This window comes from Balaenoptera acutorostrata, chromosome 7, assembly GCF_949987535.1.
Source record: "Balaenoptera acutorostrata chromosome 7, mBalAcu1.1, whole genome shotgun sequence".
NCBI lineage: Eukaryota > Metazoa > Chordata > Mammalia > Artiodactyla > Balaenopteridae > Balaenoptera > Balaenoptera acutorostrata.
The window spans coordinates 62,910,933-62,938,056 of record NC_080070.1 but is presented as its reverse complement, the minus strand read 5'-3'; the positions used below and the strand labels follow the sequence as shown (position 1 = coordinate 62,938,056).

At 43.0% G+C, this 27,124-nt stretch overlaps 2 protein-coding genes across 3 annotated transcripts in view; one reads left to right on the top strand and one right to left on the bottom strand.

Annotated features, from left to right (window-relative positions):
• MIOS (meiosis regulator for oocyte development) overlaps positions 1–27,124 on the bottom strand; it is a 237,064-nt gene that overhangs the window by 181,377 nt on the left and 28,563 nt on the right. The gene's annotated exons all lie outside the window — the stretch shown is intronic.
• Positions 1–27,124, top strand: part of COL28A1 (collagen type XXVIII alpha 1 chain) — a 151,406-nt gene that overhangs the window by 118,901 nt on the left and 5,381 nt on the right. The window contains 6 exon segments of the mRNA XM_028164369.2: positions 8,854–8,922; positions 9,475–9,555; positions 9,645–9,680; positions 15,424–15,460; positions 17,104–17,658; positions 19,493–19,650. Of these exon segments, the coding sequence (XP_028020170.2) occupies positions 8,854–8,922; positions 9,475–9,555; positions 9,645–9,680; positions 15,424–15,460; positions 17,104–17,658; positions 19,493–19,650 (936 nt within the window).

Sequence of the window (27,124 nt, the reverse complement as noted above, 5' to 3'; positions counted from 1 at the left end):
TGCCAACTAAGTCTCTCTCTGCGTCTCTTTTGTAAGACTATTTGCGACTGCACTTAGGACCCACCCAGATACTTCAAGATAATCTCCCCACCCGAGATCCTTAACTTAATCACGTCTGCCAAAACCTTTTCTCCCCTAAGATAACATTCACAGGTTTCAGGCATTAGGCCCTGCATAGCTTTGGTGGCCATTATTCAGCCTATCTCAGTATTAAATCAGCACACTGCTGCTTCTGGGTCAATTCTTGTGTGTTAATGAAGGGATATATGGAAAAGAGAAGAGTAACCTGACAGCATATACCATTTCCTGGAATCCTTTCATTCAGCAAACTTATACACAGGGACTGAACGCTGGGCCAGGAGGCCCGGAAGCAGGAGGCTCCATGCCCTGCAGCTGTGGGTAGCAGCTGTGGCCGCACAGGCCAGCATTCCCACCGTGCCGGCAGCCTCGCAGCCTGGCTGCAGCGGCCTGTGCAGTCAGCAGAAGCCTTCTTCAATGCGTCACTGTGGTTTTCTCACTCGTGGCCAACTCCTCACCTGCTTTGTTCAACTGTCTCCCGGGCTACTGCCACAGGAGATACTAATAAAGTCGACCTGCTTATAAATAATGGGTTGGCCCAAAAGTTCATTCGGGTTTTCGGTACCATCTTATGGAAAGCCTGAGTGAACTTTTTGGCCAACCCAGTACCTCCTTTGGTTGACCCACATCAGGAAATCTCTGCTGGCACTTTTCCATGCATCTCTATTTCGTTATCTCTTTTCCACATGGATCCCAAATGCTCATCAGGAAATTTACCGAGGTACCCATGGAGGTTTGTGAGGCTCAACAAGACAAGAGATTAGGATGCATGGTCTCTAGGCAACTTCTACCAAAGAGATGGCCTGCCTCCACATCCACTGCCTCTAGCTCAGGGCGATATGCAGGGCCCTGGAATTCGTACCTCAGAGGGTGGGAAGATAAATAAGATGATGTGCTTCAATTTGGGGAGTTTAAGATAAGCAGGGCAGGGGCTTCCCTGGTGGCGCAGTGGTTGAGAGTCTGCCTGCTAATGCAGGGGACACGGGTTCGGGCCCTGGTCTGGGAGGATCCCACATGCCTCGGAGCGACTAGGCCCGTGAGCCACAACTACTGAGCCTGCGCATCTGGAGCCTGTGCCCCGCAGCGGGAGGGGCCGCGATGGTGAGCGGCCCCCGCACCGCAGTGAAGAGTGGCCCCCGCTTGCTGCAACTCGAGAAAGCCCTCGCACGAAACCAAGACCCAACACAGCCATAAATAAATAAATAAATAAAGTAGCTATTAATTAAAAAAAAAAAAAAAAGATAAGCAGGGCAGAAAGGATGCGAGCATCCAAACCTGTTCTGAGACAGGCTACAGGAGAGCGGTGGGTAGATCTGGGGGAATTACTCTTGACTCGGGGGAGGGCGAGTCAGGGAAGACTCCTCAGACGCGTTTGGTGGGCTGGGACTTGCCCACAGATGGGATGTTCCGGGAGCACAGATAAGGTCAGAACACAAAGAGAATCCCAAGCCTGGAAGACTGCGAGGTGAGTGAAAGAGGGAAAGCCAGGAAGAAAGGCAGATGTGGCGAAGGAGAGTTTCTGTATTTGATAGTTTTGGTTCCGAAATGGCCAGCAGGAGGAAAGAGAGCAGATATAACATCACGCCTGGAGCTTAGAGACTGGGGTAAGACTGGGGGTTAGAGAATTGGGGGTTATCCCCAGAGGGTCACCATGGATGTGGACAGGAATAAGGGTTCAAGGCAAACATCTACCTGGAGGGCACAGAGAGCACCGTGAGAGACACCGGAGTTCTAAAACACAAACCGACAATGACACAAACCAACCACGAGAAACCCAGGCGGGAAACCAGGAGGCTGCACCATGCAGATGGGCCAGCAAAGGGAGCACCCAGAGAGTCCCCTCTCTCTAGCCGAGGAACTGCCATAAAGCCGACCTTGTCATTTTGTATTTATCATCTGTGGTCAAGTGTATTCAAATGCCATGCAAGATATGCATGAAATTTGGCAGGTTTTACAGAAGGCTATTTAGGCAGGAGGGCAGGATAAGTCAATTTATGCAACTGAATCCAGCTGATAAAACCCCTCGAAGCTATGATGCTCTTTGCACTGTGACCTATCAATGTATTTAATCCTAGATTTTATGCTAAGAACCATTTTATTACTGGAAAACAGGACTAAATTCTGTGAGTGGGATAGAAAATCCTAACAGCGAGCACACGTGTCCATGAAACAAAGAGTCCCGTGAAGTGGCTTGGCTTTTGCTGAAATTATTTGCAAATATTCATGTTGCTACTTGTTCAATTACTTTATCATCTGCTGGTAGTTATAAACAGAAAAATGGAAATAGGGACTAAAAGTTTAAGAAAAATGACTGGGGGAAAATACGGCCCAATTGAGCACATTTGGTTATGACTGTTGTGAGCTGAACTAGGCCAGTGTGGACATTCACAATTTGTCAGATTCTTCTCAGTGACCTTCGGTAGTCTCTGAAGATTAGAAGTCAGCAGGAGTGACCTGCCTTCTCCTAGACAAACTTCCTGTTAGGTGCCATGCTTCAATTAAAGCAAGTTTCAGACAGAATTCTACCCTATGTTCAGCTACTTATTAACAAGTAGGCACAAAAACATGTACTGAAAACTGGGTCCAAATTCCATTCTGTCTCTTTAAGTACTTTAACAAGTACTTTGTCTAAAATGGTCACTCTGAGGCAACGACAACAATGTTCTTATGATGGAACCGACTAACCTCTTAATCAGATCAGGTGACGGGATTCTTTATTATGGGATGAGGGTAAGAGATACCTGTTCTGAACGAGTTCTAGAATTTAGGGTACTCTACCAGAAGCATTCATGGGGGTGTGGGCCCACCTGGCTATTATACCCGATTTACGAAAGAGGAAAGGGCCTGTACAACACTTCCAGCTACCACACGTCTTGATCACCCCTTTTTCCCCCCAGGGATAAACTGTTTCTATCATCCTTGTGGAGCAAATTCAGATAGCAAGAGTCGAGTCACCTGTCTTTGAAGCGTGGACTACTGATTACAGTATTTCAAGTGTTAACTCAGCACCCCTAGAGTGTAAATTAACTTGCACATACACACATTCATGGTACTGTTTAAACTGAAGTACATTAAGGTAAATTACAAAAAAAATTATAATAATTAACTTTCTTTTTGCACGAATATGGAAAAAGTCACTGTGGTAAGCTGAATAATGGCCCCTAAAAATGTTCACGCCCTAATCCTTAGAATTTGTGAATATTACCTTACATGGCAGAAGGAAGGTTTCAGATGTGATTAAGTTAGGTATTTTGAGATGGGACGATTATCCTGGATTATTTGTAGGCCCTACATTTAATCATGCGTGTCCTTATAAGGGGGAGACAGAGGGAGAAGAGACTGTGGAAGAGGCGATGTGATGATGGAATCAGAGGTGATGAAGGGGAGGAAGATGGAGGAAGAGGCCACCAGCTAAAGAACGCAGGTGACCCCTGGAAGCTGAGGAAATCAGGGGAAACAGCTGCTCCCCTCAGAGTGTCCAGGGGAAACCAGCCTTACCAACACCTTGACTTTAGCCTAGTGAAACTGATCTGGACTTCTAACTTCCAGAACTGTCTGAGAACAAATTTATGTTGTTTTAAGCCACTCAATTTGTGGTCATTCATTATAGGGGCAATAGGAAATGAATGTAGTCATCAATATTAATGTTAGTAGCATCTTGGTCCAGCTCATGGAAATTTCCATGGGAGCTGTTTTGAAAACCCTTGCCATACATGGCTGACAGTTCTTGGGTTATTAAAAAAGACTCTGGGCTTCCCTGGTGGCTCAGTGGTTGAGAATCTGCCTGCCAATGCAGGGGACACGGCTTCGAGCCCTGGTCTGGGAAGATTCCACATGCCGCGGAGCAACTGGGCCCGTGAGCCACAATTACTGAGCCTGCGCGTCTGGAGCCTGTGCTCCGCAACAAGAGAGGCTGCGATAGTGAGAGGCCCGCGCACCGCGATGAAGAGTGGCCCCACTTGCCGCAACAGAAACGAAGACCCAACGCAGCCATAAATTAATTAATTAATTTAAAAAATTTAAAATTAAAATTAAAAAAAAAAAAGACTCTGCTCTGAGGGCCATAGAGAGAGGACCTTTAGTGTCTAAAGGTCCGGGCCCCAGGATTCATTCCTGCAGGCTTTAGTCTGTTTCCTTCCCTCAGCTGCCATGGATCGTCATCTGTGCCCTAAAGGCTTGCTTCACTTCCCCTAGCTGTTTTGATTTTTGTCCCATGGGGGCTTCGGGCCTTCCCCTGGGGGGCTGCTGCCTCCCTCCCCTAGGTCTGCCCCACTAGGGAAACTTTGGGACTTGCCCTGTCCCCAGTCTCTCTCTTGAGCACTGGTGAGGTCCCAGAAGAGACTGGGTGGGTGGGTATGAATTTGCCTTGTGCCTGGAGCTCCCAGGAGTTTTGTCTCCAACTAGCCCACACTCAGCAATGTGTTAAGAATTTTAGCTGAATTCTTCTTATTAGCTTCATCTGTCATCTCCAGCAGGTAAGCGCCCACGTCCTGTCTCTCCTCGGGGGAGCCTGTGTTTCCTTAGATTTTGTGTAAGCTGGTGGCGCTGCAACCACAGCTCTATGGTAGATTCAAGGAAAGTTGCGATTTCGTAGATGAGTCAGCAACTTTGGTGAGGTTTTAAGAATAAAAGCAGCCTAGTTTTCTACATCCTAAGAAGAAGCCAGACATCCACTTTATATTTTTTGGCTCATCTATGAATTGGATTTTTTTCCTTATAGCACCTTACTCAGAAAACATTTGGAAAGAAACACTGTTGTTTCCTGACATACCGGTAATATGCACGCCACACACATCTATTAAAATATTCAGGTAGTTGTGCATTATCCTTAGAACTCTCTCTCCCAGAGAATAAGCAATCATCTGCAAAATTAAAATGATCACAACTTTAGCAGAAAAGATCTAAGACTGAGATATAGTGGTTAAGAAGCTGGGTTTGAAATGTGGACTTAATTATATATCTTCAGATAGACAGGTTCTTTTGTGCAGTGGCTTCTGACCCATCCTGAAATCACTGCCTATCATTTTCCTGAGACTTGTAAGGAAAAAAAAATCTGATTGGATAGTATTCACCTCTGCCAAGCCAAGGCATGGACTTACTTGCTAAAGGCTTTCAGCCAGATAGTCGACTCTGAACGTTTAAGAAGCCTTCAAGTATTTTGAAGGGAAACTGGTGATTAAAAAGAAAAAAAAAAAAGCCCTTATTATAGGGAAACCCAGCTGCCTGGAATAAGTACAATGTTAACAATTATATATAAATGTCTATATTATGAAGTAATGCAGAATAAATTCCTGAACATGGAGCTGATTCTAACATGATAATTGGCTATTCTGAGGCTTCCCCCCCACCCCACCCCAAGGCATGGCAATGAAGCCACAGTAGCTTTTTTTTTTTCCATAATTTTTTTAAATTAATTAATTAATTAATTATTATTTTTTTTTTTGGCTGTGTTGGGTCTTCGTTTCTGTGTGAGGGCTTTCTCGAGTTGCGGCAAGCAGGGGCCACTCTTCATCGCGGTGCGCGGGCCTCTCACTATCACGGCCTCTCTTGTTGCGGAGCGCAGGCTCCAGACGCGCAGGCTCAGTAGTTGCGGCTCACGGGCCTAGTTGCCCCGCAGCATGTGGGATCTTCCCAGACCAGGGCTCGAACCCGTGTCCCCTGCATTGGCAGGCAGACTCTCAACCACTGCGCCACCAGGGAAGCCCGCCACAGTAGCTTTTAACTTCGCAAGAAAATTGTGTCATTTCTCAAAAGCAGCTAGTCAGTCATAAACATTTATTGAACATGCTCTAGATTAGCTGCTGTGGGAATCTAAAAGGTTGTAAAATAAATAATTATTCTGAATAATTGTCAGAAAGGTATCAAGTTCTTTCTGAACCCACTTTTTCTAAATATATAATCCCCAGTGATAATTCACCATCACGCCATACTCCCAGCCCCTTTGTTTTTCACACTATTCTGTCCTTTGGGGTTGGAACAAAGCCAGCTACAGATTTCTCCCAATAACCTTTAATCACCCCTACACCTGGCTAGGAACCCTCCTGAGCCCGCAACTCAGGTACCCGTGCTCTCAGGCATAGCCTTGACAATCCAAAACCACCTTTCAACCAGGGACCTGGTTGAATGAAGATGTCCTTATTCCCCTCCACAAAAAATCTGAGATAGCTAATTTATGCCGAAGTGTCATTTACTGATACATCTTTCTTCAGAGGTTACCTTCCTTGTAATTTTTGTTTTTAATTTTCTTTTTAATGAGAACAGAGAATGGCAGCATCTCAGGCAGGAATCTTCCCAATGTCCTTCATCTCACTCTGTGGGCTGGCCACCTAATCTGTATGACAGGCTAGTTTGTATGTAGACAGACCCTTCTCTTTCATATTCAAGATGAGGCTGCAGATCACCCTTGGTAGAGCATGTTTTCCAGTAAGTGTAATGAGGTTGGGCTGTGTTATCCATATATTCCCACCTATTCCTCTTCATTACGCCTGTGTTGGCAGTGTAATCTTTAGAAACAGAACAGGTTTTTCTCCTCTACTTTGTCCTGTTTGAATCTCCAGCTTGGAATCAGAGTGTTGCTTTACTGTTTGGGGCTTACTTAACTGGCTCTAATCCCTATCCAAGTTTCCGGGGCTCCAGGTTTCCTGGGGACTATTCTGTAAAGTGAATAAAGCAGACCAATGATCCCGGCCTGTCTCCTCTAACCAACTAAGCACCTAAGGGGCACTCCTTCTTCAGGGGAGAGTCTCCTTGGATAGACCTGAGACATCTGTGCACATCACTGCATAAATACTCACTACGAGCCCTCTATGCTAGACCGTTGTGTTTGGCTCAAGTGTTGACAGGGCGAAAAAGACATTCAGTAAATGAGTTCTCTGCAATCTGACCACAGTAAAGAACTTGCTATGAGACCTCTAGAGTTGAAATGAGGAGGCAAAACTATACCCCCCTACCTGCCGTCCATTTAGAAATACTACATGACAGAGATGAAAAGGGCTTCTGAGTTTAGCCAAGCCAGCTCGGCTAGGGGATAGGGATGGATGCAGGAAGAACTGAGCCCTTCATTTACCAACGAGAGAATCTCCACTTATATTCATTTTATTTTGTACTCTACTGTATAAGATTTGTTTCAATGAAAGAGTTCTCTCCTAGGGATGTGTGCAAAGATATATGCAAGACTATTTGCTGAAGCATTATTTGTAAGAGGGAAATACTGGAAACAATCTAAATGCCCATCATTAGGATAATGTAGTCTAGTTATTTAATGGAATGCTGTAGAGCAGAGAAAACTAACAATCTAGAACTACATATATGTACACAGTTAAATTTCAAATAGATAGTGTTGAGATTTAAAATACAAATTAGATGCATAAATGTATCAATTATTTGAAGTTTAAATATAAAAAATCAATATTGTGCATTATTTTAGAATATACACATGTGTAGTTAAAGCATAAAAACGTAGATATGAGTGTTGCATATCAATTTCAGAGAGAGGTCTCCTCTCTCCTTCAGGGAAGGGGATTAGGTACATTGGGGATTTCAATGGTATCTGTACTATTTAATTTTTTAATATGGTGTTATATCAGTGTTTGTCTTTTTCCATATAAAATTTTGTGCCTGAAATATTTCACTATAACACTTTTAAAAAGAAAGGGTTCTGTTTTTAAAAAGCTTGAAAGCCAATGAGCTACGACAAGGGGCTCAGGAATGCTGATATTTGAAGTTACAATGGTCTCCAAGCAACCCTCTGTGGCCCCTTCCAGGAGCGACCTTCTAAAGCCCATTCTGCCTTCTGGAGCCTTGGCTCTCGAGCCTTCGCAAGCCTATGGCAAAATGCATATTATACCCTTACCTCCATCTTTGATTCTCATTAAGTTGGTCTGAGGTTTTTATTGAGCATACCAGTGATTCTAGTGGGCATGGTCAGGATACCTTTGAGAAAGATGCTAAAGGTAAGCAAATCAAATCCCGGGAGCCCATGGTCCTTCAAACCTTCGCCACAGACTCATTGCTAATAATGATCTAAAGTAGGGGTTGCTGATCTAAGCATCATCAGTGCTATGACTTTTGTATACTTGTTAGTGATTATTCCTGTTTCATGTTCAACATCATGAAAACCTTTTAAACCTGTGTGGTTTTGAAGATGGGGGTACAGGAACAGCAGATAATGTTAAGATATGATGGGGAAAGTTAAAAACAAGTACTGAAAGGAAAAGATTTTTATTTTCCAAATTTAGGAGGTATTGAATTTAGATAAATGGATTTACGTTGCTACAAATGATCAGGTATGGAGCAAACAGTGTACGGTGAATTATATAAACACTCCTTGGCATTAACTGGGGAGAGATGCTGTTAAATCCTCTTGTACTCCATTATTAAGATAATACATGCTTTCAACATATCAAAAATATAGAAAATGTAAAGATTATAAAAATTACCAGTAATATCACGACTGAAATATCAGTAACAGCTGCTTGTTACTTGTGAACCGGTTGATGTCAAGTTCACAGTTTGAAATTGGCAAAGGCAGAAGTATTTACACCACAGAAACAGACAAATGCTATAAACCAACTCCCTCACTTCTACCCCAGATAAGTAGTTAAATTTTTACTAGCAAAGTATTGAGCCCATCTGACGTATATGTGTATTTCCCCCCAAATTTAGATAATGCTATAATGCAGTTTTGAAAGTGCAAATGTATATCAGACCGAAAGTATATTCTGAGAAATATCTTGGGAAATTAACAGGAGCATCCCTTTCACATATTGAGTGCAGGGGGAGCAAGGACCTCAAGGCTTCCCAGGGCCAAAGGGCATGACAGGCCATGGCCTCCCTGGCAGGAAGGTAAGTATTTCAGGACCTAAGAGAAATGCTTAGGTTTAGGATCTCAATAGTTTAACTTGAACTCTGGAAGAGCTCTCATGCACTTGACACTCTTCTCCTTACAAAGCTCAGAGGAAAAAATCCATTTCAGAGTGAATCCTTATGCATTTCTTTTCCGAACTACAAACATGTTCACTTTATGAAATCTCATTTTCTTCAAACTCAAAAGCCAGCTGATAAGGAATAAATCCTTACAACGTACCATGAAGAAGACACCAGATAACTCAGGTGTTAACCTGTATAACAGTTGAAGTTCCTAAAGGCAGTGAGCTAATCGGATGGCATCTCATGGTCTCCTCACCTTGAGGTCCCGAGTTGATCATGAATTAGATTATGGTTCCTGGGGGAATGTAAATAAAATGCCCCCCATTTTTTTCATATAGTATATTCATATCAACAAGAACCACAGGTCTTCAAGAGGTACCACAGTTGCAAAGAAATAAAACTTTAGGGTTCTTCTTATTTGGCGTTAATATTCACATTCTAAGCTTATCTTTTCATTGTATTATAAAGGGAGACCATGGAGAACGGGGCAATGTGGGAAAGAAAGGGGATAAAGGGGACATTGGAGATCCCGGACCCCAAGGAAAACAGGCAGGAAGTGATTTTTAACATCTTATGGTAATTGTACACAGTAACTGCTTCCAACCTACATTGACTGTTACTCTTCTTCCACTAAGTAGGGGTTACAAGGACCAAGAGGAGACGGAGGACTGACAGTGAGTATCAATCCTGGAAGGTAATTGAGGGGTTTGTGCTCACAAAATGATTGCATTTGTGTTTTAGCTTTAGAAGTGACTTCTTTTGACACAGAATTAGTGCTGACATAGATGCAGGAGGTAATTGAACCCGAATGTGAGGGAGACATCACACCCAGCGCCCTTATCCAGCCTTGTGGTAGAGATATAATTGCCCACCCCCCGGTAGAAAGGTTAACAAGGAGGTGAACTGTTTAAAAGAAGCCAAATGAGCAAGGGACTTTTTACTGTACATGAGCCTTCACATGTCAGCACAGGGGCTCTTTTTTTCCTGAACTAGTTCCTTTAAGAAGTGCTCTGAGGAGAACAGCAATCACAAAATCGGGATTACTTTTATGTACTGATTCACTTATTCAACAAATATTTGTGATGATGTACAAACTTTCCCTGTTCTTCTCTCTTTTGTTCTCTTTTGTTTGCACCACTACAAACAAAAAGCTGACACCTGAAAGTCCCACAGAATGGGAAAGTTCTAGAATTTCTATAGCAAAATCTACTTCTTCCTTTCTAAATTTGAGACACTACATCTCCTGGAGTTGAGGAGAAATAGGGACCTTCTCTTCCCCCCCCTCCTTTTTTTTTTTAATTGGGGTATAGTTGTTTTACAATGTTGTGTTAGTTTCTACTGTACAGCGAAGTGAATCAGCCATGTGTATACATATATCCCCTCTTTTTTGGATTTCCTTCCCATTTAGATCACCACAGAGCACTAAGTAGGCTTTTTCCCTTTTTGATTCTTTGGTGGGTCATGGTCTGGGGATGTTGACCTTATGTATAGTGCCAGGAAAACCCAGGGGTGGGAGTTCAAGTGATGAAGGCGAGAGCTGGACATGTGACAAACAGAACTGTGCATGGTTTTAGGGCCCATCTGCCTTTTTCTCTTTGTTGTTCCCCACCAGAAGTCAGACTCTCCCCAGATGCCTACAGAGGATGAAGTAGCTATATATGCAGCAATTTCTCCCTAAAAGTAGCAGAGGAGGGTGTATATAAAATGCCCAGAGGAATGTTTCCCATAGGTTTATACCCTCCCTCCTGGCAACTGGTTTCCTTCATCCATGCAGTTGTTCATTCACTTCACCAACGTTTATTGGGCACCTACCCTGGGTCAGGGTCTGAGACAGGCACTGGGGGAATAGTTGAGAGTAAGAGACTATGTCTCTGGACTCAAGGAGCTCACAGCCTAATGGGAGAGAAAGACAAGCAAAGGATGTTCACCTATAGTTTGATAAATGCTGTGATAGAAGTGATATGTGGGTCCAGAGCAGACAAAATCAGGTATGGTTTGATGCAGATTCTCTTTTCCTTCACTCTTCCCTTTTTGTAGCATTTAGAAAGCCAAGGTCAGCATTAAATGAGATTCTAATATACGACAGGCTCCTTCATATCAATACCGCCCTGACCCAGTACTGCAGGGTGCCTGGGGGGCCCATGTAAAGTACGGCCTCCACTCTGGACCCCTGGACTTCTAGTCCTTCTCCAGGTACACCCCTTCCCCCAGGTGAGGAGCGACCACCCTGAGCGCACGCCCCCCTCTGTACTGCACTCTGGATACACAGGATCTCAGAATTGCCCCAAATGGCCCCAAGTTTGGAAGCTGACAGCACTGGCCTGTATGCACGAGGTGGCCAAGGGGAAGGCATCTGGGGGGATTTGACAGAGCTTGCATTCACCTCATAAGTGCTGGCTAAGGCCCGGTACAGCACAGGGCCAGTGGGGAGAGGGTGCAGGGAAAAGGGGGCAGGCTATAAGCCGCAGCCCCCTCTTGCCCAGAACCCACATGAATCTACATGACAGCCCATGAGGTAGGTAGTAGTGTCTTCCCTCCAGATGAAGGCACACCAAGTCACGCAGAAAGCTTGAACGATACGCCCCAAGACACCTCAATAACAAGTAACAGAGCCCTTAGAGCCAAAGTTGGCTTGTCTGATGCCAAATCCCGGCTGCTCCCCCATGAAGGCTGTTCTTGGAAGGCATCTTTCCTCTCCCCACCCCCATTCTCTCCCTGATCAAATATATTCCCAAACACTCTCAGTGGCAGATTCAGTCCAGAATAACAAAGTCCTCTTTTAAGAGGCAAATACCATTGATGGAGTTCAAGTTTTTAATCATTCACACCAAATTGCTTCAAACAGACTGTTTCTCCGTATGTCCCTTAAATGTCAGTGTTTCCCAGTGTCTGCCCTCAGTCTTTTCTTCCCAGTCTTCAAACCCTCAGGGAGGGACAGCTATCAAAGTCAGGGGGATGTACAGTTCAAAAAGGCTAATTTAATATTACAGTAAAGTTGTATGGAGAATGAAAAAATATTTTTCTATTATAAATATAGAAAAGAATATGCTTGACAAAAGGGGGTAGGGAGGGGTTAAAAAAGGCAGAGAAGCTCTGCTCCACGCAATCTCGTCTGCCATCCCTGTTTCAACAGCCAACTGTACACTGGCATTTCTTAAATCTGCCTCCAGCTTGAACCCCTCTCCTGAGCGCCAGACCTCACATCCTACTGCCTACTGGACATCGCCAGCTGGGTGTCCCACAGGTGCCTCAAACCCAGCCAGAATCAAGCTGAACCAGTGATCTTCATTAGCTTCAACCTGCCCCTGTTCCCTCCCTCTCTATCTCAAAGAGCGGCACCGTTATCATTTGCCTCCTAGACTCCTTTCCCTCATCCTTCCTTTCAATTACTCACCAACCCCCTTCATCGCCTTTTGAAATGTCCCTCCAGGTCATTCCTTCCCATCCATCAATACCACCACGGCTTTCTAGTGTTATCTTCTTTGCCTGAACTATATAGGAACCTCAGACCCCTCCACTGGCTGCCACAATCACCTTTCTTCTCTGCTACGGACCATGTCTCTTCTCAGTGCTCAGGATACGTCCACACTCCTCAGCATGACACAAAGGCTTTCTAAAGTCCATCTGTCTTTCACATTTCCTGTCATTCTTTCAGTCACATTCCCTGAGTCACAAGTTTAATCAAGTACTCCAGTGCACTGAACTTTGTGTGTTCCATCCCCTGCCTGGAAAGCTCTTCCTCCTCCTCTCCCCACCCAACCCCGGCCAGAGTCTGCCTAACCTCCCTGGACCACGGGCCCACAACCACTCTCCCACCCCTGGTATTCCCGGCAGACCAGCGTGGTTCTTTAGCTCCAAGCCAATAGAATAGTACTTATAAAAGTATTTATTTATTTGCCTACTTCTTACTAGACTCATGTAAACATGAGTCCTTTGAGGGGTATAAACTTGATGCCTTCATCATTGGCACTGAGTAGCCAATGTGGTCATTCAGCAATTTTAATGGAAAGGGTGAAACTATTCCAGTGACTTAAAAGCAAAGAATACAAGGAAAAGATTTATTTATATATATATATATATATATATATATATATATATATATATATATATATATATATATACACATACACACACACATATACATACACACACACACACATATATGACTACTTAAAGCATATTAGACCTGGTTATGCCATAAAAGCACAGTGAAAAGAATTAAAATGCAACCTTGATATATAAATTGCTCTTACAAGTCAAGAAAAGACAAACATTCTAATAGAAAAAAACGGACAAAGGACAAAGGCTGTGCATAAGAGAATACAACTTGGAAACATATAAAATTCAGCCTCACAAATAGTAAGTGTAATTTAAAACAATGAGATATTTTGCTCTATCAAGTGGCAAAGATTATATAATAATAATAATAACCAGTGTTGTGTCTCTAAAACAAAACGGGTTTTCTTATATACTGCTGTTAGAGGCGTCAGTTACTACAACTTCTCTGGAGGATTGTAAGGCAGTCTGCATCAAGAACCTTAAAATGGCCATGCATCTGACTTCAGTAATCAAGTTTTTCAGAATACTTAGTAATATGGGAAATTAATTACTACATAATGTTAAGTGAAAAACTATAATCATAAAACTTAGTGTATTTTCTCCACTTGTAAAAAATTAAACACAAGTATATTAAATACATAACATTTCCCCTTCCTAGATAACAAGATAAATATATTAATAGACATTTCCCCTTTCCAGACATACTCTAGTTTCAGATTTATTAAATGTCTCTCTAAATGTGGAAAAGCATGACAAAGCCTAAAAAAAAAAAAAGATAACTGTTGACTCCTTCATTTCCTATAATTTTTAAAATCTCACATTGGGAATTCCTTTTGTATAGCCACTTGTAATCATTGGCTTTTACTCAATTTACAGAAAAAAAAATTAAATTAAAATGCCCTGAATATTCTCTGTACATGCTTCTGTTAAGCCATGTTACCATCTATGTCACCTTCACTTCACTTCTGTCATTATAGGTTTCCTCCTTTAAAACTTTACTTTTGCAGCTGTTACATTGTATCTTCTTAGAATAGGTCCACTGCTCTTTCCAGTTGAGATTTTCTGGGCTTCTGCTTCTCTCATCTGTTAAGTTAATCATCCCTGTCAGCTTCATGTCTTTGGCAGATGTAGAATCCTGACTTCTCCAGTCTCATCCCATGGCATTTGTAAACATGCCATGCAGGGCAGGATGTTGGCAGATTGATTCCTGGTACCCAGCTCATCTCAGGCCCTTCTGATGGAGCTGGTGAGCAGCGGGGCCTGGAAGGAGCATCCAGGAACCCAGGGAGGTTTCATGGAAGAGCCCAAGTGAGAGTATTAGGAAACTGGAGAGAAGACTTGCAAATTTGGGGATTGGTACAGAAAAAAAGGAGGAAATACAGCACTGGATGAGATCTCTTTTGGCCCTGGTGCTTGTCCTGGTTTGTCAGCACATGTGGGTTAAACCGTGTAACTGAAAGCATGCATTGCCCACACCATTATTGTCCTCGGAATCTGCAGGGGATTGGTTCCCAGACACGCCCACCACGCCCAACCCAGCAGGTACCAAAATCCGTGGATGCTCAAGTCCCGCATATAAAATGGCACAGTACAGTCAGCCCTCCGTATCACGGATGCAGAACCCATGGCTATGGGGGGCCGACTGTAGGTAGCACATCTTTTGTGGCGCCAGACCCTGTGTGTGAGTTACCTCATTTAATCCCACCACATCCCTGAGACACAGACACTGTTAGGTCACTTCATGCCCAAGGTCACACAGCTGATAAATACTGGAGCTGCAATTTGAACTCCAAGTCTGAGTTATTACATTTCACAGCTCAAACACATTTCAATTCTGATATATTATAGCCAACTTTTAACCTCTGTGCTATGTATTTTTTATTTATTTAATTTATTTATTTTTGGCTGTGCTGGGTCTTCGTTGCTGCGCACGGGCTTTCTCTAGTTGCGGCAAGCGGGGGCTACTCTTCATTGTGGTGCGTGGGCTTCTCATTGCGGTGGCTTCTCTTGTTGCAGAGCATGAGCTCTAGGCATGCGGGCTTCAGTAGCTGTGGCTCACGGGCTCAGTAGTTGTGGCTCGTGGGCTCTAGAGCACAGACTTAGTACTTGTGGAGCACGGGCTTAGCTGCTCCACAGCATGTGGGATCTTCCCGGACCAGGGCTTGAACCCGTGTCCCCTGCATTGGCAGGCGGATTCTTAACCACTGTGCCACCAGGGAAGCCCCTGTGCTATGTATTTTATTTGCAGTGGAAGGATTAAGTCAAATAGCCCAATGCTGATTATAATAAGACATACCTTTCATGACTATAGGAAGAAATATGGTCACACAATTAATACATTTTCCTCTTTTCCTCCAGAAAGAAGAAATCATTAAGCTTATTTTTGAAATATGTGGTAAGATTTGACGACCAAGAAAAAACCCATCACTTTAAAGTACCAACCCCACTATGTTCTGTGTTGTCAAGATAATGTGCTCACCCAGAATATGTATACTGTAGAGCTCGTGGGAAAGTTTCAAGCTCATTTTCAGTTTCAGTGGGAAACTGAAAGGAAGCAGTGTGAGGGGATGTGGGAATCCTGATTTAAGAAAAGAAAGTCATTTTCCCAGGGTAGTTAAGAAGCGTGAAGATACAGGCGTCGGGTCTGTGGGCAGCCAGGCCTTTTGTTAGCACAGAGCTCATTTGTATTCAGTGACATTTACCTGAGCCTGAGAAGGAAAGAACAACAAAGGAAGCAGGACTACAGGGCCCTAACTGGTGTTTGAATCCAGCCTAGCTGGTGACAATAATGTCTGTGTTTTTCCTGAAGCAAAAAGTCTTTCTAAATTGAGTTTTGAGCCCTACGTCTAGAGTGCCTACCACTTCAGAGGCAAAAGGACAGGGTCCAGAGGTCATCTTGTGTCACAACTCTATCTAAATGCTTCTATGGCGAAATAGACTTAAAACAGAATTACCAGAACAAGGAAGTCAAGCAAAAAGACTAGCCAAAAGGCAAGCAATTAATGGATAATGAAGGTAACTTCTGTGTTCAAATCAAACAGAGGCAGGAATATCATTATCCTTCCATACAGAGAACCCCAGAACTGACTTGTCCCCCAAAAGACTTCCGGACCTTAAGAAGCAGCCTGGGACTCTCTATGGTGACAGGCCGATTTAGACATTGCTTCTGAGTTCTAGAAGCACTGTAAAATAGCATCAGTTTCCTGATGATCTATCGTGGCAGGGCTGTTGGCCAGCATGAGGATATGAATACACCAGTGGAACCCTGATAATTTTTATTGCCAAGGAACTCTGGCAACTGCTTTGAATGATAAACCCTAAATAGAAGTTGTTTACTGACCAGTGTTCTGAGATCATTTCCCTGAAACAGTTTCACAGTATGGATGGACTGCTGGCCTCCTTGATAAGATGGGAGCCACCTTAGTGGTCACTAAGGGCGTGACTGGGGACATAAACCAGAGTAGCTAGGGGCCGCTACTCTTGAGTCCAGTTAAAGACCTGAATCTTTCCCCCACGATTAAAAAGTTTCATCCCATGACTTTACCCATTGGCCACGCCAATGAGCAAGTATTCATTTTCACATAAGGATATGGTTGAAGACTGAAATATTAGCATTCAGATTCCGATTAAATACAAATGGTCGGATGATAAAGGGCAAATTTAGGATGGTGGTTATCTCTTATGGAGGAGGGAAATGGAATCAGGAAGGCATACGCAGGGATGCCGAATCTTTTAAAAATACTATTTTATTTTTTAATCTTAGAAATTGGCTAGCTGTTTTATCCTCTACAGCATTTTGGTTTTTTGTGGGGGAGTTTTTTTTTTTTTTGCAATATATCATTTTTTTAAAAAGTCAGGTATAGAAACCAGAAGGGAGACAATCGTCAGCTGTGTTCAAGGTCACAGAAAAGGAAGGTTACAATCCAGTCTTGGGTTCATCCTTGCCCCTCTCCCCCCTCCCCCCACCCATCTGATATCAATCAGTGATGTTTTAATTTTCATCCCCGCTGTGTTTCTATGTCAACATTCATGTTTCAGGTTGTGGGCGTAAATGCAGAGAGGCACCGCTAGAGCTGCTGTTTGTGATCGACAGCTCAGAAAGTGTGGGACCGGAGAACTTCCCGATTATCAAAGACTTTGTGAAGACTCTGACCGACAGAGTTGCGCTGGACCTTGCCATGGCCCGCGCAGGCGTAATCAACTATAGCCATAAGGTGGAGGAGGTGGCTCATTTGACACAGTTCTCCAGCAAGGACGACCTCAAGCGGGCCGTGGACAGCATGAAGTATCTGGGAGAAGGCACCTACACAACCACAGCTCTCCATGCCGCCAACCGCATGTTCGAAGCCACAAGGCTGGGTGTGAAGAAGGTGGCCTTGGTCATCACTGATGAGCAGACAGACACCCGAGATGAAAAGGATCTGACAGAGGTGGTGAAGGATGTCAGTGACATCGATGTGGAAATATTTGTGATTGAGGTGGTGAAGAGAAATGACCCCAACTTCGAGATGTTCCACAGAGAAATGAATCTAATTGCTACCGACCCAGACAGTGAGCACATTTATCTATCTGATGACTTTGTTACCCTTCAAGGTAAGACTCAGCTCCAGGGGAAAGGAATTCACACTGTCCTTCCAAGTACCACATCACTGGATTATCCTGACCAAAAATGAAAATCAGGAGGCTAATGAGGTGTATACTGGCATTAAACTGTAACACAGAAACTCTGGAAGACAAAGACGTTTAATATTTCATTCAGGGAGTACAATCCCTTGTCTTGACTCATTTGTAATAAGTGCTGAGTTGGCCTTGGAGTTGCTTAACTCGGGTATGTGCAATCAAAGGACTAAAAAGAAAGGACAGGATTTGGGGGCATTGCTAAGATTAGTTCATGTTCTAAAAGTTACCTAACTTGGATAAGAGATGGAGCAAGCCAGCAGCAAGACAGAAAATAACCACAGAATCAAAATGAATTAAGGGGCTTCCCTGGTGGCGCAGTGGTTGAGAATCTGCCTGCTAATGCAGGGGACACGGGTTCGAGCCCTGGTCTGGGAGGATCCCGCATGCTGCGGAGCAACTGGGCCCGTGAGCCACGATTGCTGAGCCTGCGCGTCTGGAGCCTGTGCTCCACAACGGGAGAGGCCGTGATAGTGAGAGGCCTGCGCACCGCGATGAAGAGTGGCCCCCACTTGCCACAACTGGAGAAAGCCCTCGCACAGAAACGAAGACCCAACACAGCCATAAATAAATAAATAAATTTAAAAAAAAAATTAAAAAAAAAATGAATTAAGAAGTGCAGCATGAGTGGAAAACAGGGATGGTAATCTAAAGAGATGAGAGACACGGTAACTGGGATTATTCTCTTCTATTCTCTGTTCTCTGTTCCTATGAAAACAGATAATGAAGAGTAAACAAGTTGACGTCAGGAGTTTATCTTAAAGAACAACATGTTGAATATTCCTCATACACTCAGTGCTGCTCTGATGGCTTTCCCTATGCTGCTTTACCCTTCACGTGAACTGACATTTCCTGACGAGCCATGCTAAGACACTGACTCACCGTGATTCAGGTGTGACCAGCATCACTTTACAATGAAACATTCCAGTTCTTTGGAAACTGATAACACATTCTGGCAGGGCCCACACCCAGAAAGCTTGTGAAATAAGTAAAACTTATACTTAATGTGTTTGCAGGCCTCAGTTTGACCCCATCCTTCCTTCTCCACTCATCCGGGAGCAGGGCCTGACAAGGCCTCATGCTGTTCCCAGCCTACTCCAAGTACCAGCACGTCTGGCCCTAAGGAGAGCGGACCACGCTCAGAACCTTTTCACTTTCCCTCTTTCTCCAGACCTTTCTAACCTGGGGGTCCCATTTCCTTAACACCCTATCGGGTGACTGGTCTATTCAATCTCACTGGGCTGTTAATGTGTTAGAACGGCCAGAAATATTACACATTTCAGAGACACGTTATATTTTAATAATTGAAGAGCTTTATCATCTTAATCAAAGGAGTTACTAATTTGTTCTCGGCAACGAGGGATATATTTTTGGACTGGCTGGCTTTTTACAATTCCCAAAACCAGAGGTAATTGCCTGTTAAACTTATTATGCATTAGACTTGCCCCTTCCACAGAGTAGTTCACAGATAACAGACAGACACTTTGGATAACAAGCATTTAAGTCATTCTTTTGCCTATTTGGGCCATTGACTATTATTAAATTAAATTAAATAATTAAATTATTTTAGATGGCCTCTTACAGATGAGGTAAAAATGCGGTAAAACTTCATTCCCCTAGTGGTTGACTTCAGGTGATGGGGAAGTGTCTGTTTACTTTAAGGAGAGTGCAAACGGTCTCTTTAAACAGATTTTGAGTAATGTTTCATTGCTCCTCCTGTTCCCTTTTCTACTTCTCTTTTAAAAGATAGATACCCTGAAGCAAAAATTGTTTAAAAAAAGTTGTGAGGATTTTGAATCCTACCTCTTTCATATTTTGGGTTCACCACTGCTTCAACCTGGATTTGGGATATCGGGGCAAGAACTCACTGAATCTGCTCCAGAACCCCAGAAAGAAATTTCTGAGTCCGTAAGTAACTGTCTTGCTTAATTTGTGAGCCTAAAATCGTGTATTCAGTCTGTTTTACATCAAAGACAATCTTGCCCCACGCTGTCAAGAATCAACTGAGGTATGGATATTTTCAGGTCCTTGGCTCTAAATAGTAGGCTTTTGTCTCCAGATTTCTATTTCTGAAATAGCTCTGGGGCTTATGAGCTTGAATATGAGATTTTTTAATATTTCCATATTTTATAATTATTTATTAAATGTTACAAATAATATTTTCATATTATATCCCTGCCACCACCAAAAGTAATCGTGTACATTAGAACAGATTAATACTATACTATTTGCATCACCCCCTTGCCACATTTGCAGATCTTTCTGTACGGGGTCACAATTCTCCCTCATCCGTCTGTGTATCCCCTCCCCACTTTGCACCCTCTCAAGTTTCTTCCAAGTGCACACATGCTCAGCCTGCACTCTCCCACCTTCCAATCCACGCTCTTGTTCATTTAGCTTCCCCCGCCTGTGCCCAGAGGGGGGACAGGGAGGGAAACTATGCATGCATATCGCACAAGGTGGGTGCTTCGTTTCAGAGCCCCCCCAATCACCTGTGCATGAGAGAACTACCTCCTGAATGTATTGAGACCAATGTGATCATCCTTAGAGCAAGCTTCTGGGAACTGACTTCAGCCCATCAGGTCACAAGCAACTGTTAGTTTCTTTTAGGTGAAAACTGGAGAGCCTCTCTTAGTTACTCGTAAGTGAGTGTTGTAGTCTCTTCCCCACCAAGTTACAACTAAAGCAGCTGTGGACTGATGTTCACTACATGTATGGACATTGTCTAGCAAGCAGGCACACAGCAGTGTCCCTATTTTGTAAGCTCAGTGAAGCCCCTGTGCTGTCCTTTTATGAAGTCTTCATAGACATGAAAGATTCATTTTGAGCCAGGGCAACAATACTCAAGCATCAGGATTCAGCTAACTGTATAGTTGGACTAAGGCCCTGAGAAACCTCCAGATCGGTAGGTGGATGCAGAACCATTCAGGAGTCAGGCCTAGGATGCCATTCCTATGGGGACAGATTACAGGACTCACAAGATTTTTATATTATGTTCAAAAAAGGACAGAAAAGCCTCCAATATATTTCTGTTTGATTAAATACGAACCGACTTTGAGATGGGACATTCCAATTAGGGCAACAGACTGCCCCTGGATTGTAGATTGAAATTAACACACGCATTTATATCACATGGTCTGTATAGGGGGTCAACAAACCCTTTCTGTAAAGGGCCATAGAGTAAAGATTTTGGGTTTTGCAGGCCATTTGATCTCTGTTGCCATGACTCAACTCTGCCTTTGAAATGCAAAAGCAGCCATAGCCAGTACTTCAATGAATAAACATGGCTGTGTTCAGATAAAACTTATTTCCCAAAACAGGTGAAGACTCAGATTTGGCCCATGGGGATTTGCCAACTCTGGTTTTTACTGAGCACTTTACAGTAAATTACAGACAGTAATGTACACAGCCCATCTCCTCTTGCTTGTGTGAGTTATCCCTTTGTTCTTCCCTTAGTCAACCCACGTCCCTTTCTAAAAGTTTCCTACACAAGAGCAAACTCAGGTTTCAACCAGCAAGTGGTGCCTAAACGGAACTCTCCTCATAATCAATGAATTCCAGCGGCATGTATTGATCATTTACTGCAGTGCTCAGGGGTGGCTCTTAGGACACAGTTCCTGCCCAGGAGAAGTCCATGGTCTCTCAGTGAATGGATAAGTACAAGAGGTATTAAGAACTTCAGCAGAGCTATGGACGAAGCTCAAGAGACGGTGCAGTTAAGTTCAGGGCAGAGTAATGGAAGCCTTTACAGAGGATGTGGTGTTGAGCTGAGTTTTAAGACTAAGTAAGTGTTTTTCAAGGCAAGAGTAGGGGAAAGCGTATTTCCAAGAAAGGGGAACATGTGGGGGCAAAGGGGAAATCCAAAGGGAATGGCATTTTAAGAAATGAGGACAAGTTCAGTCTAACTGGAGCCGAAGGTGTATCTGGCAGAAGGGCGAGAGTTAAAACTGGACAAATAATTTGAGGACTAATTATAAATGGCTTCATGTGTCAAGCTAAGGAGCTTGAACTTCATCCATAGGCCAGGCAACCAGGAGAAAGCAGGAGAGTCTTAAAAGCAAGGGTCGTATGGTCACATTTGGTTGCACTATGAAAGATAAATAGAAGGAGGAGGGGGAGAGGAGACTGGAGGTGGGATAAGAGGAGTAATAGTCCAGGTGAGAGATAATGAGGCCTTAAACTAAGGCAGGGGCCATTGGAATAAAGGGACACATGGATTGGAAAGCCATTTCTGGGGTAGAATGAACAGGATTTAGTGACTGAATGGATTGGAGGTTAGGAATAGGGTTTGGGGAGAACGGTTGTATTTCTAGCTTGGAGATGGGGTGAACTGAAACACCATCCACTGAGATGGAGAATATAGGAGGCAGGGTAGGGTTCTTTGAAGGAAAATAATGGGCTTATTTTGTACCAAAGCGGAGGTGGCTGAGGGACATCCAAGGCAACGGCGCAGAATGAGACAAGAGCCTGTGCCTCTGGTGTCATGACATAGGAAGATAGATGCCCTGAGAGAAAACTGATGTTAACAGGTTATGACAGAGGAAGCATTCTAGTAGCTGGGGAGGGGAGGGCATAAGTAGAGGACATCCAAAATAGTTTAGATTTGTAACACGAAGAGTCACAGGGTGGGTATCAGTTGGATCTCCCTAGGGGCCCTCTGACTGAGATAGTGGGAGCTTGTAATGAACTTGAACTTGGATAGTCCCTCTTGTCTCTACACCTTCTCACCCTGTCTCTCTTTGCACAAGCACCGAAGTAAGAGTGAATTTTTAAAAATGAATGATCCTAATAGATATTTGGTCTGAACAAACATATATGCATTTATATTCACACTTTAGATCAGTCGTATGTATATATAATGTATACACACACATAAATACAAAAACATATGTATGTATCTGTGCATGCACACCCACCTTTATCTAAAAGTATAATTATAGGGGGCTTCCCTGGTGGCACAGTGGTTAAGAATCCGCCTGCCAGTGCAGGGGACACAGGTTCGAGCCCTGGTCCGGGAAGATCCCACGTGCCTTGGAGCAACTAAGCCTGTGCGCCATGACTACTGAGCCTATGCTCTAGAGCCCCTGTTGAGTAATGTTTCATTGCTCCTCCTGTTCCCTTTTCTACTTCTTTCACAACTACTGTGTCACAACTACTGAGCCCGCGTGCCACAACTACTGAAGGCTGTGCGCCTAGAGCCCGTGCTCCGCAACAAGAGAAACCACCGCAATGAGAAGCCCACACACCACTACGAAGAGTAGCCCCCGCTCGACGCAACTAGAGAAAGCCCGTGAGCAGTATCAAACACCCAGCGCAGCCAAAAATAGATAAATAAAATAAATTTATAAAAAAATAAATAAAATAATAAAAAATAAATAAAATTATAGTATCGAAACACCTAAAGTAACATGAATCTGTCAAAACCTTTCAATCCTCAGATTGTTCCCAAGCCTACCCTAGGCAATACTGCAAAATAAATAAACAATCTCAGAAGCCCTGTTTCCCTTTTTGCGTCTCTATTTCCTCTCTGTTGTCTCTTCTATCACTCCTTAAGACACCTAGCTCTGTATTCCTTCTTCCTCTCCTTTCTATCAAAATCTGTTTTTAGGGGAAAATCTGATATCAGTTATTACACTTTTGTGAGAAATCTAAGCCAATGGGTTGATTTAAGTCAAGAAGGACTTGCATTTGAACAATTTTACCTAGTTGTGGAATGAACATGATGTACACTATATATCTACAAACAGATGTATTGGGAAATATGGAAAGCAGAAGGATTTCCCAGGTTCCGCTAAATTCATAACGCTTTCACAATCCCAGCTCTGTTGCCTTTTCAGGCCAGTCTTGAGAAGCTAAACGCGTACATCCATTCTATTCTGCCTCTTTCCTGAAATCTCAGGATAGTTTATACTTTCTTCTGGAATTTATCACATTTTAACATTGTTAATACTTATTTTTGTATGTACCTTAACTTTCCTAATGGATTTAAATTCCTTGAGGACATCTGTGTCTAATTAAACTTTGTGTCTCTCAGGACCTAAAACTGTGCTTCATCTTGCACACAGTAGATGCTCAATAAATACTTATGGACCAAACCAAAGCTATACCAACTGTTAGAAAAAGAAATCTGAAGATTTCCTTCCGTGAAAGGCATCAACTATACTATCATTAACAAGATTGTATACATAAAAAAATCCTGATCTTTTATGGGACTAACAATGTTGGTACTTGATGTTCCTTTATTCATTCTGGGTGTGGCCAGTTGGGGAAAGATTTCCCAGATATAAATGGGAAGAGGGCAATTAAATCAAGTAAACATTTAATCAGACCAAGTGGCTATATCCAGTAACAGCCCATTAGGCAAATAAGTATATGGATTTCATGTATGAAGTCACTTTTTGTCATTCTAAATGTATTCATAATTAACGTCAATGCAAAGAGTGTTTATTCACTGAAGCCAGTTTCTTGTAACAGTATTGCAGATTTCTTTCCCCCTTGAAAGAGCAGAAAGGAAAGAAGCCCTGTCTACCCTTTCCATAAAGGTGCTTTTTTGTATTATGAAAAATTGTCCCCAGATTGCAAATAATTTAGATAACTGGCAGCAGAGATTTTTTTCTCTCTGTAGAAAGGAGGCTGTGGGATTCCCATGAGGAGTGATTCCACAGCAACACAGTGAAGGTGACAGCCGAGCTGGTGTGGGAAGAGTCCCTCTGAGTAGCTCCTGCATGAGGTGGAGAGGCATGGTGGAGGCCAAGGTGGAGCTCAGAGTCCCCTCCTTCTATTTAATATAGTCCTGATGTACAGTCCAATGCCAGCCTTAAGCCAAGCATGCAGGTTCCTCATTTCTATGGAAGAAATGGATGTCCTGTATAGATGTAAATTACAGAAAGCTAACACAGCAGGCTGACTTTGCTGGCTGTCCTGCCCTCTCTTTTTCCATCCTCTCTTTTAGTGAGACCCTATCCCTGGTCCCCATTCCACTGGCCGCATTTCTCCCCTCCTTTCATTATCACACAAGCTGCTCAAAGATCTCCATCTCCATTTTCAGTTTTTCCATCTCTTCCATCTCTTACTCTCAATGCCCCACAACGCTTATGTGTTCTTACTCCATCTCAAGATCCATCTAAAGAGGGCCACTTCTGAAACCAGGGTTCCACTGGCAATTTCTTCGAGAACCGGAGCCCTAGGCAGGTTCTGCCTTGATAATGGAATTGGATGTGTCCCTTCATCCTCAGACCTGACCATGGGCTCTGTCCTCAACTCTGACGTGACACCTGCTTGTCCCCTACTGTGCTCTGAGGCCATTCCCTTCTGCCTCTTCCAAGACCAGGATCTTCCTTCCCTGTGATACCCTTTCCTGCCGACACTTCTGACTCTTTCCGTAGAGTCAGGAAATAGGCTGCAGGCTCTCCCATCTCAAAAATTCCCAAACCCTCTCTTAGTTCACATGTCCCTTTTGCTACTGTCCTATCTCTATGTTTATATAATAAAGTTATTCCACAGGCCAGTCTCTGCTGTCTCTGTCCCTCACAACCACACATGCACCCTCATTCTCCTTCTCTCCATCTCCCTCTGGCTCTCACTGTTTCCTCACTTCTGTTCCCCTGGGAAACCCTCTGAAGTCAGGCTGCTGCCTCCAATATGCCCCTGAAGCTCAGCTGGAAAAGTCACCAACAACCCTTTGATTGCCAAATCCTTACTGCCATATTCTTACCTAATCTCTCTTTTGCATATATCACCGCGCCGCTGCTTATTTCTGATTTTGCAAGTCGTCTCTCTCCTTCTCCTTCTTCTGAGCATTCTTTCTCAATTGCTTTTGGGTTTTTTCTTTCTCTGTTTACCCCTTCACATTAAACTCAATTTTTCTGAGATTTGTCCTTAGCCTGCTTCTCTTCTTGTTCCATATTCTCTTTCTGAGTTCCAAAGCCACGTGTGCCTACTCACAAATCTGCCTCCCCAATCCAGACCTTTCTCCTGGGTCCCAGATTCACATTTTGATTGTCTGTGCACATCTTCTTCTGGGTGCCCCGCAGGCATTCAACATGGAATACGTTCAACGTGCTGATCCTCCAGATTTCCTTCCTAGGGGTGTGGTCCCTCCAACCAGCCGGGTACCTGGCGAGAAATCTAGGATACACCTGTAGCTCTGTTCTCACTGTATCGTCCCCACTTGTTGGTACTGTGGTCTTTGGTCTGTTCCTATCATCCCTCGATCTATGCTCTCAATTCCTTTCTCCTCCTCAATACCTCTACTGCTTTAGATCAGGGCCTCATCATTTCTTATCAGTATTTAATAATATGGTCTCAAAACTCTTATCCCATCTCTCTTTTCTATATCCTCTTCAGCTTATCCATTACTTGCTGATAGTGTCATTTTATTTTTTTGCTCTTTTAAAAATAACATCATTGAATTATTTATCATATATATGATTCCATTTTGGCTGAATTTTCTTAAAAACCTGTCTTTAGTACCATGGCCTATGTTTTAACTTGGTACTGAGTATCCATGACAGATTAGGAAAGAGACACAAATATTTGAGTACATCTATATTCTCTCCTTTATCATATTCAAGTAAAATTTTATAGGTTGCTCCATCATATTATACTCACTATTGAATGAAGTAGCCTATTCAAAGTCCATAATCAATACTTTCAAAATACATGGACTTTTTAAACTTTCAAAAGACTTGGGACTAAGCCTAATACTAGTTTATTTTCTCCACTGACACGAAAATTAAGTTGATTTCCTGAAATCAGACCTAATTATTTGTAAGTGGTCTTGACTAAGCCACATACACAGATATAGTTATATTGGTCAATACAATAATTTAATTGTTTATAAAGTAGAATTAATGCTTTCTCATTGTGGTAGTCAAAAAAACCTCAAATTCTTCTTGATAAACTGCATAACAATGAATTATTAGTATTGCCAGGTGATGTGTCTGTGGAAGCCTCATATATTGCTAATCATAGACTTATTAGCCTTAGAATGTAAGATGTTCCTCTCTTAGGGAGAAGAAAAAAAATAACATATTGCAAAGTGATCAAGAAAAAATATCCCAGATCTGGAAGTCAGGAAACTTGGCTTGTAGTCTCAATGCTAAAGCTAAATCCTTTATTTCCTTGTCTCCAGAATTTATACTTTTCCTACTTTATTATTTCAGAGATTGGTATGCATCTGCTTAGTATGCTGTGGTCTTTTTTTAAACTTAAAATTTATAGTGTATTTCACAGTGAATGACATCTTAGAAATGAGATCTGACAGCTGCCTGGCATTGGGTGAATCACCTGTTTCTTTTTTTTTTTTTTTTTTTTTAAAGGATTTTCTTATTTATTTATTTATTTATTTATTTATTTTTTGGCTGTGTTGGGTCTTCGGTTC